Source organism: Sphaeramia orbicularis, chromosome 12, assembly GCF_902148855.1.
Source record: "Sphaeramia orbicularis chromosome 12, fSphaOr1.1, whole genome shotgun sequence".
NCBI classification, from domain to species: Eukaryota; Metazoa; Chordata; class Actinopteri; order Kurtiformes; family Apogonidae; genus Sphaeramia; species Sphaeramia orbicularis.
The window spans coordinates 61,632,947-61,649,007 of NC_043968.1; the positions used below are offsets into that span (position 1 = coordinate 61,632,947).

Consider the following 16,061-nt stretch of genomic DNA (forward strand, 5'->3'; position numbering starts at 1 on the left):
TATGGAATTCCCAGCATATACAAGAAAATAGCATTTTTATTTCTCATTGGTTGTCACCACATCTTTTCTTCTCAACACTAGAAGTAAAGTCACCTGCAGTTTGTCAGTTATACTAATCTAGATATAATTACTGTATTCTTCTGAGAATACAAAATGAAAACAAATCTATGTTGCTGTGTCATTTCCTGCCTGTACTTTCCCGTCTATATTACAGCACAAATGCTTTCGGTACACAGATGCAGGGACTTTTTCTTTTGTTTAGTTCATTCATAATTTCTGCTGACAACAAATTTAGTCAGGTAGTGGTTTACCAGAAACTGTTAAAACTTATTTGTGGTGTACTCTCACGTCAATAAAGACATGGTGCTAAAATGGCTCAGGCTTAGATGCAAACGTGCAAAATTTCAATGTATAAGAAAACCACAACCCAAATGTATTGTATCTTTTGTGATGAAGGTTGGGGGGGTCTGAGGATGGAAATGCATTAGAAAGCACTGACTGCTAATCATTAAGCAACAATATCTCAGAATATGGACCAGCTATACTTTAGACTCTATTTTAAGTTTTATACAATGAGCCTGTATTTTGACATGGTATTGCATAAGGCAGGGTAATTATTAAATACTGTCTCTCCAGAATCCCCACAGGGTATCCCCAGCCATTCACTGTATTAATTTTATTCTCACCCTAAATTACATCCCATAATTCCTCTCCAGTTTATTCATTTTTGTTATGTCTGTAATAAACAATTTGAAGGGGTCTTATCCAAATTTTACAGGCCTTATCTGAGGTTCTTTGGCCGGGGGCAATAACAGACTGATTTAGCAGCAATGGATGAAATCTATTTACAGTATTGTGCCTTAATGTAGTAATAACCAAAGCTATTTCATATCAGCCTGAATCAAGACAGAGGTTTGTGCTTGTGTGTGTTATCTTTTGCTCATGGTTTTGGAATTTCAGGGATTTCCTATCCATAGTATATCCACATTCTTATCTCTGTGTTTTGGAATGGTTGGGTAGTTATTGTTTGTGCAAATACATTTACGATAATGTAAGGTTAACAGTATATACTGTACTATTTACTTTTTCACTCAAGACTAAGGGGGGCAGGGGTTTTTTTGAACATTTTTCCTAAAGAGATTTCACTATCATTTTTTTTGTTTGAAGTCTTTAGTATACAGAAAACTATCTCAGGATAGTACAAAGAAGTCTTTTCTCTGAGAAGTGAAGTGGCCTGATTATTCACGAGTTGCTCAGATAAAGTGTATGCTGAGTTTACACTGTGCCAGGTTAGAACATGAAATCAATTAGTTTTATAGGTTAAAAATAAAGTAAGAGGAGAAAATGCAGTATGGTGTTAATTGAGTTCACAGAATAAAGTGTGAGGTTGTACCTGTGAGAATTAGCAGATTGTGAAAGCACTGTGTTGCAAAGGGAGTTCACAGGTGCTAGGGAAAAAAAACAACTTTTATAATTCCACAATAGAGGAGAAAGAAGAAAGCAAGGGATCAAAAGTTCCCGATTAGAAAGAAGCCATGAAATTAACAGAGCAATCCTGTCTCAGAGTATGTTATGACATTACAGCTCTACATTATCAAAGAAGCACAGCTGTACAGCATCACATTCATTGGTTTGGGGTCATTGAGTTGAGGTAGCCTTTTTGTTCTTTAATGGCTGATATCTTGGACTGGGTTGGATGTATTTGACAAGCAAACAGTAAGAAAAAAATTGTGAAGGACTACCTACATTCACAGGTTTTTGCGCTAGCTAAGCTAACCTTAACATCATTAATACTCCACGCATGTCACTTAATCTAATAGGCCTTAAACATTTTATGTATCATAGAGTAGGCCTGGGCAATATGGCCAGAAGTGTTATCATGATAAACATGGTGATAGCAGTCATTATTGATATCATTTCCGTGGTAAATGTCAAGACCACATATGTATAGTGGTCTAAAAATATGGAAAGAAAATGATAGAAAAGATGTACCAAGACAAAAAGTACATAAAAGACACAAGATGAAAATGACTCAGAAGTCGTAGCAGCAAAAATATACTCTTGATTTCATGAATAAATTCTTATTTTGATTTTTTTTTTTTTAATCAAATCAAAAGAAAATTGTGTGAATGTGAGCTCTCATTCAATAAAATGAAAACACGTGGTTTAGCTAACCATGTTAATAAATTAAACCCTAAAGGCCAAAGCAAAATCACAACTGTATTTAATTATATGTATCACAGGATTAAATGCTCTAAATATTTATGTGCCGTAATAATATATGGTAGATTTTCTGAATATATTGGTGTATGAGTTATATTTTGTATTAATACAATATTATAACATTGTTGTACACCTACTCAAGGTCAAGGTCAAGGTTACTTTATTTATACCCGTAGGTAGATTTGTTTTGCTGTCTAGGTGACTGCCTTGGCATTACAACAACACTTAGATTAAACATGCAAGACAGGCACTTGATCACGCTTACAGACAGGACAAAAAGACAGGACAAAAAGTGCTCAGTGTTCCACCATTCATCTGTACAGCAGCATGGGTAAGTAAAAAAAAAATAAATAAATAAATAAGATCCAATAAATAAAAACAAGATGCAATAAAACACCATAAAAACCAGTAAAGATAAAATAGAAACAATCTGGGATAAAAACCAGGATAAGAACATAAAATTAAAAATTTAAAAATTTGAAGTCACAATAATAATAAATAGAGCAAAGAAATGGAATAAATAACTACTGAGCTACTGAGCTGGGGTTTCTACTATTATGTAGGGTTTTTTTTCCCTGACTTGAACCAGGAATCAAAGGACAAAATAGAATATAAATTCTTTAGCAATGATTTGTGGTATTGAGCTATACACACAAAATTTAAATGAATTGAAGAAAAAACTGTATTGCAAGAAATACCATGAATAATTTATTGTCCACACCTATTTCAGAGTATTTAAGATATGCAGTCTCTGCTGTTGGCTGTCTTTGAAAAACAGACTTGTACAGTGTTATTCTTTCAATTCTGAAGATTAACAAAAATTATCAAATGATTGCTTGTGCATTTTCTAAAGGCATGAAACTATTCATGGCAAGACACTATTAGAGCATGACTGAAGCCTGATGTAACCTACCACTGAGAAACAACAAATATTAGATTTCTCAAAATGATAGTGCAAAATTTTAATTGACCATAAATCAGTGGCACTAGTGGAACATTTACAAAATTGGTTTCTGTACGGGTGTATATAAGGTTGTAAGATACATTTAATTGTAGCCCTGTTACTGCCGGCTGATGGCTAATCACACTGAGTTTCTGCAATGGGGACAAACAAGCACATACACAAGGTTATGGATGTTGAATCAAGGCAGCCACTGGCAAACTACTGTAGTGGCTTGGTTGTGTTTTTCATGGTCAACTACCTGTTTCTCTTCATTGCACATTGTTAGAAAACCCACCTTTATGATGAATTCCAGTGTCTATGTGAATTATCTGTCTCTCTATCATCTCTGTTCATATTTTACTGCTAAGTCATATGTAGAGACAATATTCAAGAATGAGTAAAGCATAAGGTATATATGACAGCAATGTACACAATAAAGTGAGCATTTGGGGCTTCTTCACATAGCACACACAGATAAGAGTGTGAATTTTAAACTTAATCAAATGATGTAATCACATCATATACTTATACAATAACACTGCAACACTTATCTTATTGGATGAGATCCTGCAGTCATTTGTGGCATAATGTAGGCTCAAAAACCTCATGCACATTCATTAAATGGATGATGTCCTAGCATACAAATGGCACTGAGAATATGAGGCCACACCCTAATAGATCCAGAGGACTGTTAGGCAGACAGTCAACACATACGCTGCTGTTGAGGCACAGTTTACACTGTAGACGGAGGATAATGACATCTCCAGAAGGCTCCACGGTGCATTCCAGTGCACTGTCAGCTGACACAACACTCCTGAACAGCTGTTAACCTAACACACAGCCTAGTCTCTACATGCTCAATACATCTGCAATTTCAGAAAGGCAGAAAGGAAAAACAGTTTTTTGGATGTGATACAACAGAAGAATGATTTAGAATCATCACTTAGTACAATGTCTTTACAATTAGTTATTTGTCATGTCTCAAATATCACCATAACAGACAAAATACTGTACTGCTAAACATAAGATTGTCAATATATTTGAAAGTATCTACACAAGTTAAAATAATACATGACGGTACTGTATGAAAAATGTAAAAAAAAAAAAAAAAAACATCAGACAGAGATGCACTGCTAGTAGCTACACATCCACACAGCAATGCAAACTGTTGAAAGGGACCTCAGTTAAAATAAATACAGCTAGAAAATTATTTTTATGGTATTATAAGACAAATATTTTAGCCAAAAATACACAAGAGACGTATGCAGGAAAAACATAATATGCTGTGGCTGGAGGCCTCATGAAGGCATGACCTATGAAAGCAATTGCCCTATAGATTATTGACTTAAACCTCCCATGCAGTAACATGACACTAATTTGCAACAAAGCAGGTATACAGCCAATATAGCTGGCCAGTATAGTATGTATCGCAGTGGCATTGGCAATGTGTTAAACCTCACTTCTTATTCCCACATTGTTCTGAGAGCTACAATTTTAATTAGTTCAGGCTAATTTAATTAGTTTTACTAGCATTGGCAATTGCCGATTTCCTTCCGGCCAAACTAATATTTACTTTTTGTCACAGTAAAAATGCAGGTCAGCATAGAAAACCTTTTTCTCTCCATGTCAGCACAATATGAAGCTACATGCAAAAACACAAAAAGCCATGGCACAGCCGAGTTTCAGAACTACATGTCCAAGAACCATAGCAACATACTTTCCATGAGCATGTAAAGAGGTTCCGAGTACTATGTTCAAAAGGATTAATTAAGGAAGATGAAGGAATCATAGTTTTCAGCATTTATTCAACACATCTTTGAAGCCTCATTATGGATTGTGGAAAATGTATGTATGGTGATCACTGATTAAAGACTCCAGACAACATAAAACTGAACTGCCTGGTGTACATTCACTAAACTGTTTGTGTTACACTGAATGTCCTCATTAGACGGCTGTGTGTCTTTTAAATAACAATGGTTTATCGTGCCCAGTCATCATCTCAGTCATCTTACCCTTCAATGCTCTATGCAATGTCAAAGACAGGAAACAAACTTCGCTGCAGCAGAACAACACTCTGTTCAGTTTCAATGCACCAGCTCACACAAGACAGAAAATACACCATAATAATTACAGTACAACATTTACCCATCAACCCATTCCCTGATGCATTTTCCCTGTCCCATCCCTGTCTTCATAATGAATCGTTACCATGGCTACTGTTGCTTAGCAACAGGCCAGTCAGATGCTCCTAATCCTGCACTGCTGACAGTGAGCTGTGACTAGGGAAGAGAGGATGAGATGGGGAGTGGAGGGGAGAGGAAGGGTTGTACAACAAACAGTGGCACCAAGAGAATAGATATGAAATGTATATGTGCATGCATGCATGTTTTGTGCATGCATGTGTATGTGCATGTGTGGTACAGGTTTAGATGCCATAGCTGAGGTTGAACAACTGCAGTGAATATCTTTCTTAGAGTATGTGAGGTGAAAATAAAGTATGTAAAAAAAAAAAAAAGGGTGAGCTTAACGGTTTATGATGCCAAACATCAAGGCAGACACTGGCTGCAGCATCAGGTCATTGTATAACGATTTATTTATTCTTTTAAGTTTAGGAATATACTAAATGTGGAATTGATTGTATGTCCAATGAAAGAACCTTAAAAGATTGCTTAACGGTCTTTTCATGTTTCTCTTATACAAACTGACCAGCGTCTTTAAAATGTATTCAGGATTTGTTCTGTCTTGCTCAGCAACACCATTTTAAGTACTTAATGGATTATCAAAAGCACTATTATTGTGTCATTTAATTGTTTTGTAGATATGTTTTGAAAAGGAGATTTTCAGGAAATTAAACAAAACTTTTCAAGGACACAAAGAATTACATCATGCATTGGTCAGTATTTTCTTCACTAGTTTATATATGTTCTAGGGCTGTCAAAATTGGCGCATTCTATCATCTATCATCATGATTAATCTGATTAAAAATCTTTATGCAGTTGCCGTCGTGCATCCGCAAATGGGCAGTTGATCCAGTAGTGACAGGCAGCAGAACCAACCCATAAAGATAAAAGACACTAAACAGCAAGTTGGCCCTCTGGATAGTAAATATGAGGACAAAAAAAAACAAACAAGGTGGAACAATTGACCGAGATAAAATATTATGCACACTCTGCAGGAATTAGTTTTCTTTTCACTGAAGCACTTCCAGTTTAAAATACCACATTAACACGAAGCACACGTTAGTTGGGGATTCTGCTAGCACATCAGCTAACGTGTCACCCAGCTTGCGACAAACATGTTAAGTGCATATACAGTATATTCTCTTCTTTCTTGAGTCTGTTTGCTCATGCAAAATGAAACGTGATTAATATAGATAAAAAAATGAATGATATTTAATCATGATCATTCATCAAAATTAATCCACAACAACCCTGTAATTAATCGGATAACAAATTTTAATCATTTCACAGCACTAATATGTTTACATAAATTGCAGGAAATGTCTCAAAGGATGCATATTCTATATGCATATATTCTATTTAAATATATATTTTATTTAACCTTGTACTTAAGGGTCTTGATAACATTGCAAATCATAGACAAATGCTCCAATTCAGTCAGAAATTTAGCTTTCTGTGTATGTTTTCCCATTGAAAACCGAGTACTGCCAACCCACAGAATCATAAGCATTACTTATTAAAAAGATTGGAAAAGGAAGGCAAAAAGCCTGATTTAAGTAATTCTCAGGTACAGCAGAAAAACACAAAGATGAAAAAAATAATCTCAGTAGATAAGTGCAAACCAGCCCTTCTTGTAAGGCAGTGACATTTAAAATGAACCTTAATGAATTACAAAGGGGTGGCTGCACACATAAGTGATTTGTATTTATGGGAAACAAAGCAATGACACTGGGCTGAACTTCCTCATTAATAACTAAGCTTAATTAAGGCCTGTGCCTCTGGAGTACTCTGATGGAGGAGGTGAGGGGGAAAGCAGTTAGTGTGGGGATGTATATGTGTGTACAGGGAAGTTTTAAGAAAAAGAAGAGGCTCTGCTCCTACTGCTCCTGGTTGCTACTCTCCCTCTCTCTTCCTCCTGCCTTCCTTTTGTTCCCCATTTAAAAAAAATGTCCTGTAAGTACCTTATTGGCCAGGTGAAGAGACTGGAGGCTCCCAGGGCTCAGTTGGCTGTCTCCTGTCCTACTCACTTAGCGGCTCGACTCTTGTTTTGACACCCTGTAAGAAGAGGAGAGAGGTCAAACAGCATGTCAGTCTTTGTGTAGCGTACAATGTTTAAGGGACATATTTAGTCCTGAGAGATATATAGTTATACAGAGTTTAATGTTTCAATGTGATTAGGTAACAACATGTGAGAGACGAAAAGTGAAAAGGAAGAGGGCTAAAGAAAAAGTGGTTTAAACCCATCAATGCAGAACTCTGGTCTAACCAGTTCTGTAAACAATTCTGCAATTGTACTGACCAAAACCTCATTTTATTTTCCTCTCCCATACATGTCTCATTTAGAGCCTCAAAAATGTGTAAATTTTTTTAATAAAACATGAACAGAATGAAGGGAGGAACAGTATTGGTTCTATTGTCAAGATTCTTCAGATCTAAATTTATTTCCAGTACATTGTTGCCTGTTTTAATTCAATAATTTAGCTTTCAGGCATTACAATGTTCAGTTTAACTGGTTTGTTTTACATTTATCACAAACTGAAGTGTTTTTTTTTTTTCTTATAATTTTTATTTTTCACTTGGTGAACTATTTCCAAGAAATAATCAAAAATGATATTGTGCATTTTAATGACTTGCAAGATTTTTTTTTTTTTATATCTCAAGGTTATTTCCATGGCTAGTTTTTCATAACTCTAGCCTTTTCATCATTATCCAAAAATAGTACACTTACACCATTGAATAATCAGGGTTTACTTTGAAGCCTGCACTATGACTGTCTAATCCTTGCTATTCCCCCCTCTATATTTCTTCCTGCTGTGCAGATCTTGTGATTTGCTCAGAGCATCATGTTGTTTCTGTAACCTTTTAAACAGCAGCCTTGCATCTGACAACCTTCCAGTCACAAGCTACTGGCCAGTCGCCACATGCCAGCAGCTGCCATGATCAACTTCCTCTTTATTTCTTTTCTCTTATACATTCAACGTCACATGAGCACTAACGGTGAAGAAGCAAACACATACATGCACAGGCACAGACACGTGCACAGGCACAGACACGTAGATACACACAGACACACAGTTTTACTGCTCTCTGTTTAGACAATATATTTTAAATTAAAATATTCAAAACCCAACATGTCCATTTATCAGCACTCTCATAAGTCTTGTTTTGTTCAAAGCCCAATTACACCCCATCAGTTGTTATGGGCAACTGAAGAAACCTGAAAGTATTCACAACAGTTCAAACCGGAAAATTTCACTTTTCTTTTCAAGCAAATAACTCTAACCAATAAAAGAATAACTCAAATGTTGGTTAATTATTGTAAGAGTTAGCAACTAATCAATTCATTCATTCATAAATGAATTGTTGCAGCTCTGATGTATTTCATTCATGGCATCAGTTAAACATCCATAAACCTATAGGACTTGAGGAAAAAAGACATGTGATATATAATTCAGTCCTAACGGCAATACAGCAACAAGTTACTATGAAGAGAGAGGTGATGTACGACAGTAAATTCATTACAGCCCGGGCAGTTATATTGATAAGTCTCACTGGATGAGTGAATGTGTCATGACAAACTTTAAGGTTAGAGCCGTTTGTTTTCAGTGTAAACACATAGCCTGTCGGCAGTCTTTGTCCCTACATCCACATGATTCACAAATGTCATATACAGTTACATAATTCTCCACAGTGTTAGGAGAGGCCTCTGGAATGAGTTAAATTCCTGTTGCACATTACTGTTGAGCCTAGTGAGTAATGTTTTTGCAAACTTGGACTGAATGAGTGATTGTAAGAGAAGTAATCAGAGGTGATTGTAAGAGTTCAAACTCAGGTCTTCATTTGTCTGACTCTGTTGACATAACACAGAGCAGTACCTTTGGCTAGTCAGCTGGATAACTGTACTGTGTGCTGGTTGACTTTCAACCTCCACCTATTCTGTTTTCATTTTCATCCTGAAATCTTGTTGTGACCTTACATGGACTATTTTTTTCTCCTGGGTTTTGTCAAATCACATGATCCTGCTTCTGTGAATGAGGTCTGAATGTGTAATAAATTATTCTAGTTGTTGCTTCCAAGTATCTACAGTTTTTTCCAACCTGTAAAACCATGTCCACATGTTTTGATTTTTGAATATAATTTTCTGTCTTTTTCGCGTCCACACAGAGCCGTATGGCAGAGAGCTTGCGCCTGTTTGACTCCATCTGCAACAACAACTGGTTCACTAACACATCGCTCATCCTCTTCCTCAACAAGAAGGACCTGTTGGCTGAGAAGATCAAACGTATTCCTCTAACAGTGTGCTTCCCTGACTACAAAGGTCAAAACACCTATGAAGAGGCAGCTGTCTATGTGCAACGGCAGTTTGAGGACCTCAACCGCAACAAGGAGACCAAGGAGATCTATTCGCACTTCACCTGTGCCACTGACACCAGCAACATCCAGTTTGTGTTCGACGCTGTCACGGACGTGATCATCCAGAACAATCTCAAGTACATTGGGTTGTGCTAGGACCTGACATTGGGTTGGGGGGGTGGGGGGTAATGCGGGCTGCTTGCCAGCAGTTGGCCCGCCAACAGGCTGGATAAACATAAGGCATGTCAGTTTGCCTGATGGTTTATCTCCTTGAGGAGGTGCAACAGTGAACTGCAAAGGAATGAGGTAGAGATGTGGTCAGCATGGACAATACTGTAGATCCAACAAATGGAGACGGTCCATGGTCAAGATGGGAATTTACCCCAATATGTTTGCACTGAATATGAGTATGCAGAGACACCCAAACACATGCACACACAAACACACACAAATTTCTGTTTGCTCACACACAAGATCTCTGGATCAACAGTAAAGCACTTGTTTGACAAGGCAACACTGGAAATTTTAGACAGCTATCCCTACCTGCCTGCCAAACCAGAGACTGAGTAGTAGGTCTTTACTGGTGGTTTCCAGTTACTTTTGTCTCCTTTATTTTATTTGCCTGAGTCAATTAATGCTGCATTACAAGAAGAATTCTGACAAAATCAATGTTCTCTTTTGGATTTTCACCGTAACAATGGTAAACAGTGAGTGCACCTGATGTGATGTGGAGAGAGCCTGTATGCCTGGGAAAAAAAATAATTGTCAATAGACATGATGTCACAGGGCTTCTGCCTGAAAGAGGAAACTGCCACAGTCTAAAACCGAAGTGAATTTTTTTTTTTTCTACATACTATTTCTTTTCCCCCATAGTCAAATGTCTAATCTTATTCTTTTTCCCTCTGGTTTTCTTTGTTTTTGTGCTTAAAAAACAATTTCTCTAAAACCTGTCTTTTGTAGCAGGTCACTGACTTCTAGTACCATAAGAGTGTTATACTCAGCAGAGTCAAAAGTATTCTTAATGATCATTCCAGTTTCCATCAAGAGACAACAAAAACAGTGCCAAGATCAGATTGTAAATAAAAACAGATCCCATCCATTATGTTATTTTTTCTGTTTTTATGGACAAATACATTCAAACATGCATGATTTTGTTACTTTGGGATACTAATATATTTTATTTGGGATTATGTTTCTCTTTTCTTAGGTTTAAATAATATATTCCCAAAAATATATATAAAAGTCAAACACTGTGTACGATTGTACAGTTGTCAGAGAGGAATATATTGAAAAGAGTTATATCAATATAATAATGGTGATGATGATGTTATGATGAGAATAATGAAGATGACAATGATGATGATGATGATGATGATGATGATGATGATGACTGTGGTGATAATGACTTGTTGACAAGGAAAACAACGTTAGTATGAGATGATGTGGCTCAAAGGAGAACAAGACTGTAGAAAACATGAAAATGAAAAAGCAAACCTTCAATCTTCCTTGCATCATCTAAGTGGAAAATTGTTAAAGTCAGTCAGTATGATGTGTAAATATACTGTAAGGTACACTCTGTTCAAACAAATGAAAATAAAGGTTGAGTTGGCATACTATAAGTGACATACAGATAGAGTGTGAGAGAGAGAGAGAGAGAGAGCGAGAGAAAGAGAGAGAGGGAGAGAGAGAGAAGGAGGGAAAACCTGACTCCACTCCTCCTCTTACCCTTTCTTTTCAGTGAAGAGAGTGATTTGCAAACAACTCAGCTAAGGGCTTTAGGCTTGACTTTACAGGATGTCCACTTCAACAAAAGACAAAACAATTTAAAAAGAAATATAAAAAGGACAATAACTATGAATAAAACAATTTATGCAAATTTCTATGGTGTAGTAAATGTGTTTTTGGGTGGTGGTTGTGTCAAATGTGCTTTACATTTGTTTGAGATGTTCATAATTGATGACCTGCTCTGTGGTTTAAAAAGAAGTTGCAGCCCTTAAAACCACTAATCGTGCTGCATCAAAATATTTGCCACTTGGAATGGAACATACTGTCCAAAATCATCGCCTCTATCTTCAGTATCCAAGATCATGACATAATAAGTGTTTGTCCTCACCATACAATGTAGCCACTGGGGCAAGAATAATCTGAACATAAAGTATGCAATTAAAATATTCCTGAATGAACTTGGCCTATGTGTGAAGCGGGTACAGTGTACGTCCAGATTCCACTCTAATTAGTGTCTAAACCTTTCCTGACCAAAAATGTTTGCTGGAGCAGACACAGTTTAGCAATTAAAGAGTTAAATATACAAATTAGATTTAGTCTTAACTAAATTTTGGCAGTGACTGTGCTTTTGGCAAACTTTAACCACTGTATAAAAACTGAATAGGTGTTAGAAGAGCACTTAACATGCTCTAAAAATCTGGTTTTTCAGTAAAGACAAGAGTCCTCAGAATCTTCTGAGAAATATTCATGTTTGACAGGAAATGATGCAATGGCTTGAATCAAATCTGAATGGGCTCAAACAAGGTTCAGTATGATTGTAAAATCTGCAAAAATCCTCCTAAGAAATTTGCTCACTATTTATATTTGTGAGAAAAGTGAGCTAAGATCACAGTTAGTATGTGAACGATAAGATAAAGAATAAGTTTTGGCCGAGCTTTCACAGGTGAAAGAAGGACAATATCTTGAACAATGAAGTGCATACTATGTTTTCTCCTGTAGATTTTATTACATTAGTGTATATGTGTTTTACTTGTATGTGAAGTTCTATACACTCACATTTTACAGTTTTCGTTAAGAGGTTCACAAAGGATGACATACAATAAAACCAAAACTTTTCATATTAACCCTTATTTGACCCCATAAGCATGAAGCCAAAGCCATTCTAGTACCTGTGCAGCGCATTTAGTATTTTCCATGCGTTAGATGACTGTAATGTGGACGTGCACTGGTTTTGTGAATATGTCCTATACAAAACAGGAGCCACACATGTAGCATTTCTGCACTGTGTGGCTGATGAATTCATCTTTTTATTATATTTTAGCTCACTTTACATCACTGTCTGAAAAATGTCTTCTAGTCACACCGGTATTCTTTTGTGGATTGATTTAAGCAACAGTGGGAATTTGTTTGAGAGATGAACATAAATAAAATCCACTGCTGAGACAGGAGAGTTCTGCTGAAATCATGCCTTGTGACTGTCATGTGGTAGGACTGAGTACAAACAATAAAAAATGACTGAGTTACAGAATGGGGAAGATAGTTGTTACAAATGCTCACTATTCATTCATTCATTCAAACAAATCAAGATGAAGAGAAATCTTTGACACTAATGGCAAACTGGTCAGCAGTGTGAACAGAGATGTCATGTCCTGGGACCGAGGGCTGATCAGTCACAAGGTGATGCTGATGTTTAAATGATGTTATCATTAAATGGTACAACACTAGTTAGAGGTTCAGTGTGTGGTATTTAGCGACATCAAATGGTGAAGAAGCAGATTGCAACTCACTCAACCCCCCCTCCCCTCCCCCAAAGCTCCTTTGGTGGCCACAAAAAATGGAAAATCCCTGATTAAAGTTTGTGTTTGGTTTGGCCATAAGCTTAAGAAGATATTAACTCTGGCCCAAACTCAGATAATTTAGATGACAGTAATACATCTTAATGCAATATGTCACCTACTATAAACAAAAAAAGGAGAAGAAGCCCATTCTGACCTACTGAAAGATGACAGAGCAACAGGACGGACTCCGTGAGGCGACCTGCACAAACCACAGTTATAAAAGACTCATTCTAAAGTAACGAAAACACAACAGCCCTCATGCACGAACATTTGCATATTCATCAGTGGTACAAAGAGCTTGTGCATGAGAGCCACATCTGATACAGTTATTGCTTGTCACCTCATAAAACTGTGGCACATCACTCATATGAGGCATTTATGAACAAGTTTTATTAGTGTAATTGTTTTTTACCATGATTGTTCTCTTTGAAAACATAACTATCAATATTATATTATATTATATTCTTGCTTTAGACACCATTACATCCCACACACTGGATCTTTAGTACTACTAAGGTGCTCATAGTAAAATAACTCATGTAAACCAAAAAAAATCACTAAGAGCAATAAGAAAAACAGTAAGAATAATACATAAATACACCTAATGAATTTACACTTCTATTGCATTTATTGCATAACATAAGTGCTGTAGATTATACAGGTAATACTGCACATTTCTCATAAATCAAAAGTGTGATAAACAAGTCTATTTCATGTTTGTCCATTACTCAGATACTATAAGTGGAAATAAGATAGTACTATTTACTTCATCATTTTTGATATGTGTGTATAATTATACTTTTGAAATGATATCAGTGGTCCTAGTGCAGAAAGGTAGGGTTTGCTAGATTTTCATGACTTTAACCTCAGACAGGCTTTTTTTATGTTAGGTCCTGATCTTTCTATGTTTGAGATTTTAGAAATGTCAGAATAGTTACATCCATAGAAGATTCAAGCTGCTGCCAGCGTAACCTCACATTTGTCATCAGTATACAGACATCCAGGATCTAATAAGGCAAAACGAGTGGGAATATTTCTAAATATAAAAGGATAGTTCACAAACAACCATGGGCACAAATAGAAATACTTGGCTCCATGAGGACAGGTCTAGACAATAAATATCTATAATACATGGCGTGTTCCAAGGCCTCTGTCTATTTCTAGGCCTTGTGAATCAGAAAAAACAAAAAGCAAAGAGGACAGATGTTTGCCCTTGCCCCTAGCCTCTCTGCTGACCCCCTTCATGTTGTTGAGCACACAACTAGGTACTGCATATCCTGTGATTCCTTTGCTTCCCCTTGTCCTCAGCTCCCCTCTCTTTTATTCCCTCCAGTTGACTCCTTGCTGTGTTTCCTCAGTGACCTCCACCTTTCTACCTTCCTACTTATCCTCTCTGGACCTGCTCCGCTTTCATCTAAGCTTGTCTTTCTGCTCCTGCCTGCTCTTTGGCTGTAAATTGCCTGGTAAATAAAATACAAAATCCCAGCAGGTGGAAGAAAAAAAACACAAGTCTGACTTTCTTGGAAAAGTTTTAGTATCTGATTCTTGTCATATTTCTTTCTTTATCTGCTGTCAAATCTGCCATTCACATTTCCAAATCTAGTCCTCTGCTTCTGGCCAACAGGATCTTGTCTCTATCCTCATCCTCCAGGCCCCCCTTAGATCTTTCCACTGATGCTCACTGTCTCCTTTACTGACTGCTCTAACATGTGCTTAATGTCTCCCTCAACCCGTCCTAAATGAAGTCCTAAAAAAAAATCACATGAGCAGACTTAACTGGTGCCCTCTTGAACCCATTCCCTTCTCCGTCTCCCGGACCACAGCAGCTGATCTGCTTTACTTCCTGACTGATATCATCTACTTCTCCCTGACGTCTGGCTGTGAACCATCTGTCTTTGAGTCAGTTATGCCACTGTTCTCACAAAACCGCCTCTTGACCCATCTGATATCCATTACACACTGCGATCAAGCTTTTCTTTGACACTCCCTGCTACGTGCTGCCCGCAGTTTTAGAAAAATAAAAACTGGACTTCAGTGTCTAATGCAGCCATTATTAGTTCCATGAAAGAAAAATAAAACACATGCCAAACATTACATCATCTTAATTCAGAAAATATTTATTTTTCATTTTGGGCTTGCTTAAGGCCAAACCCTAAATAGTTATGACTTGATTGGCTAATAATAAGCAAATAACAAGTGATGGTTTTTACCTCAAAATTGCACACAACCAGTGGGAAAAGGCTTAGACATACCAGTACATGTCCTCAAATGCCTTAAAAGTTATCTGAATGACTTGTGAACAAAATAAATGTTTTTCATTCTTTTCATCAACTTTACACTAAATACATTCTGTAGTGTACAATGCATTAAACAGAAGTTTATGGTAATTTGTTGAGGGTCAACTAGTGTTCATGGCCTCATGGATGACTGAAAGTTTAGGCCTATTTTCATCATGACATTTTTGTTAGCAATGGTGATACAGGTAATTGTGATTGTTATTTTCCGTTTGTGGGACTAGTAGTGTACAGTATAAGCCAAATAATCGTTTAATTGTTTATCTTTCAGACTCTGTAAACAAAAATTGCAGATGTGACATAAATAACTCAAAGTTTCAGATATCGTGAAATTTAGTGACATCTAGTGGTACAGCTGCAGACTGGAGTCAAGTGAATAACCAATCTCCTATGGTGGCTGCAGAAACAAGAAAAGAAAAAAAACAAGAAAAGCACTCGGAGAGCGCAGACCTCGGCGAAGACAGATGTGTCCCGTCCCCCCCCGATCACCACCAAAATTTAATCA

General features: G+C 36.8%; 1 protein-coding gene across 1 annotated transcript in view; it reads left to right on the top strand.

Moving 5' to 3' along the window:
- gnaz (guanine nucleotide binding protein (G protein), alpha z polypeptide) overlaps window positions 1-12,369 on the top strand; it is a 29,916-nt gene extending 17,547 nt beyond the window's left edge. Inside the window, exon 3 of the mRNA XM_030149112.1 lies at window positions 9,511-12,369. Coding sequence (XP_030004972.1) covers window positions 9,511-9,855 — 345 coding nt within the window. The 3' untranslated portion in view covers window positions 9,856-12,369. The remainder of the gene's footprint in view (window positions 1-9,510) is intronic.
- Window positions 12,370-16,061: the final 3,692 nt, after the last annotated feature.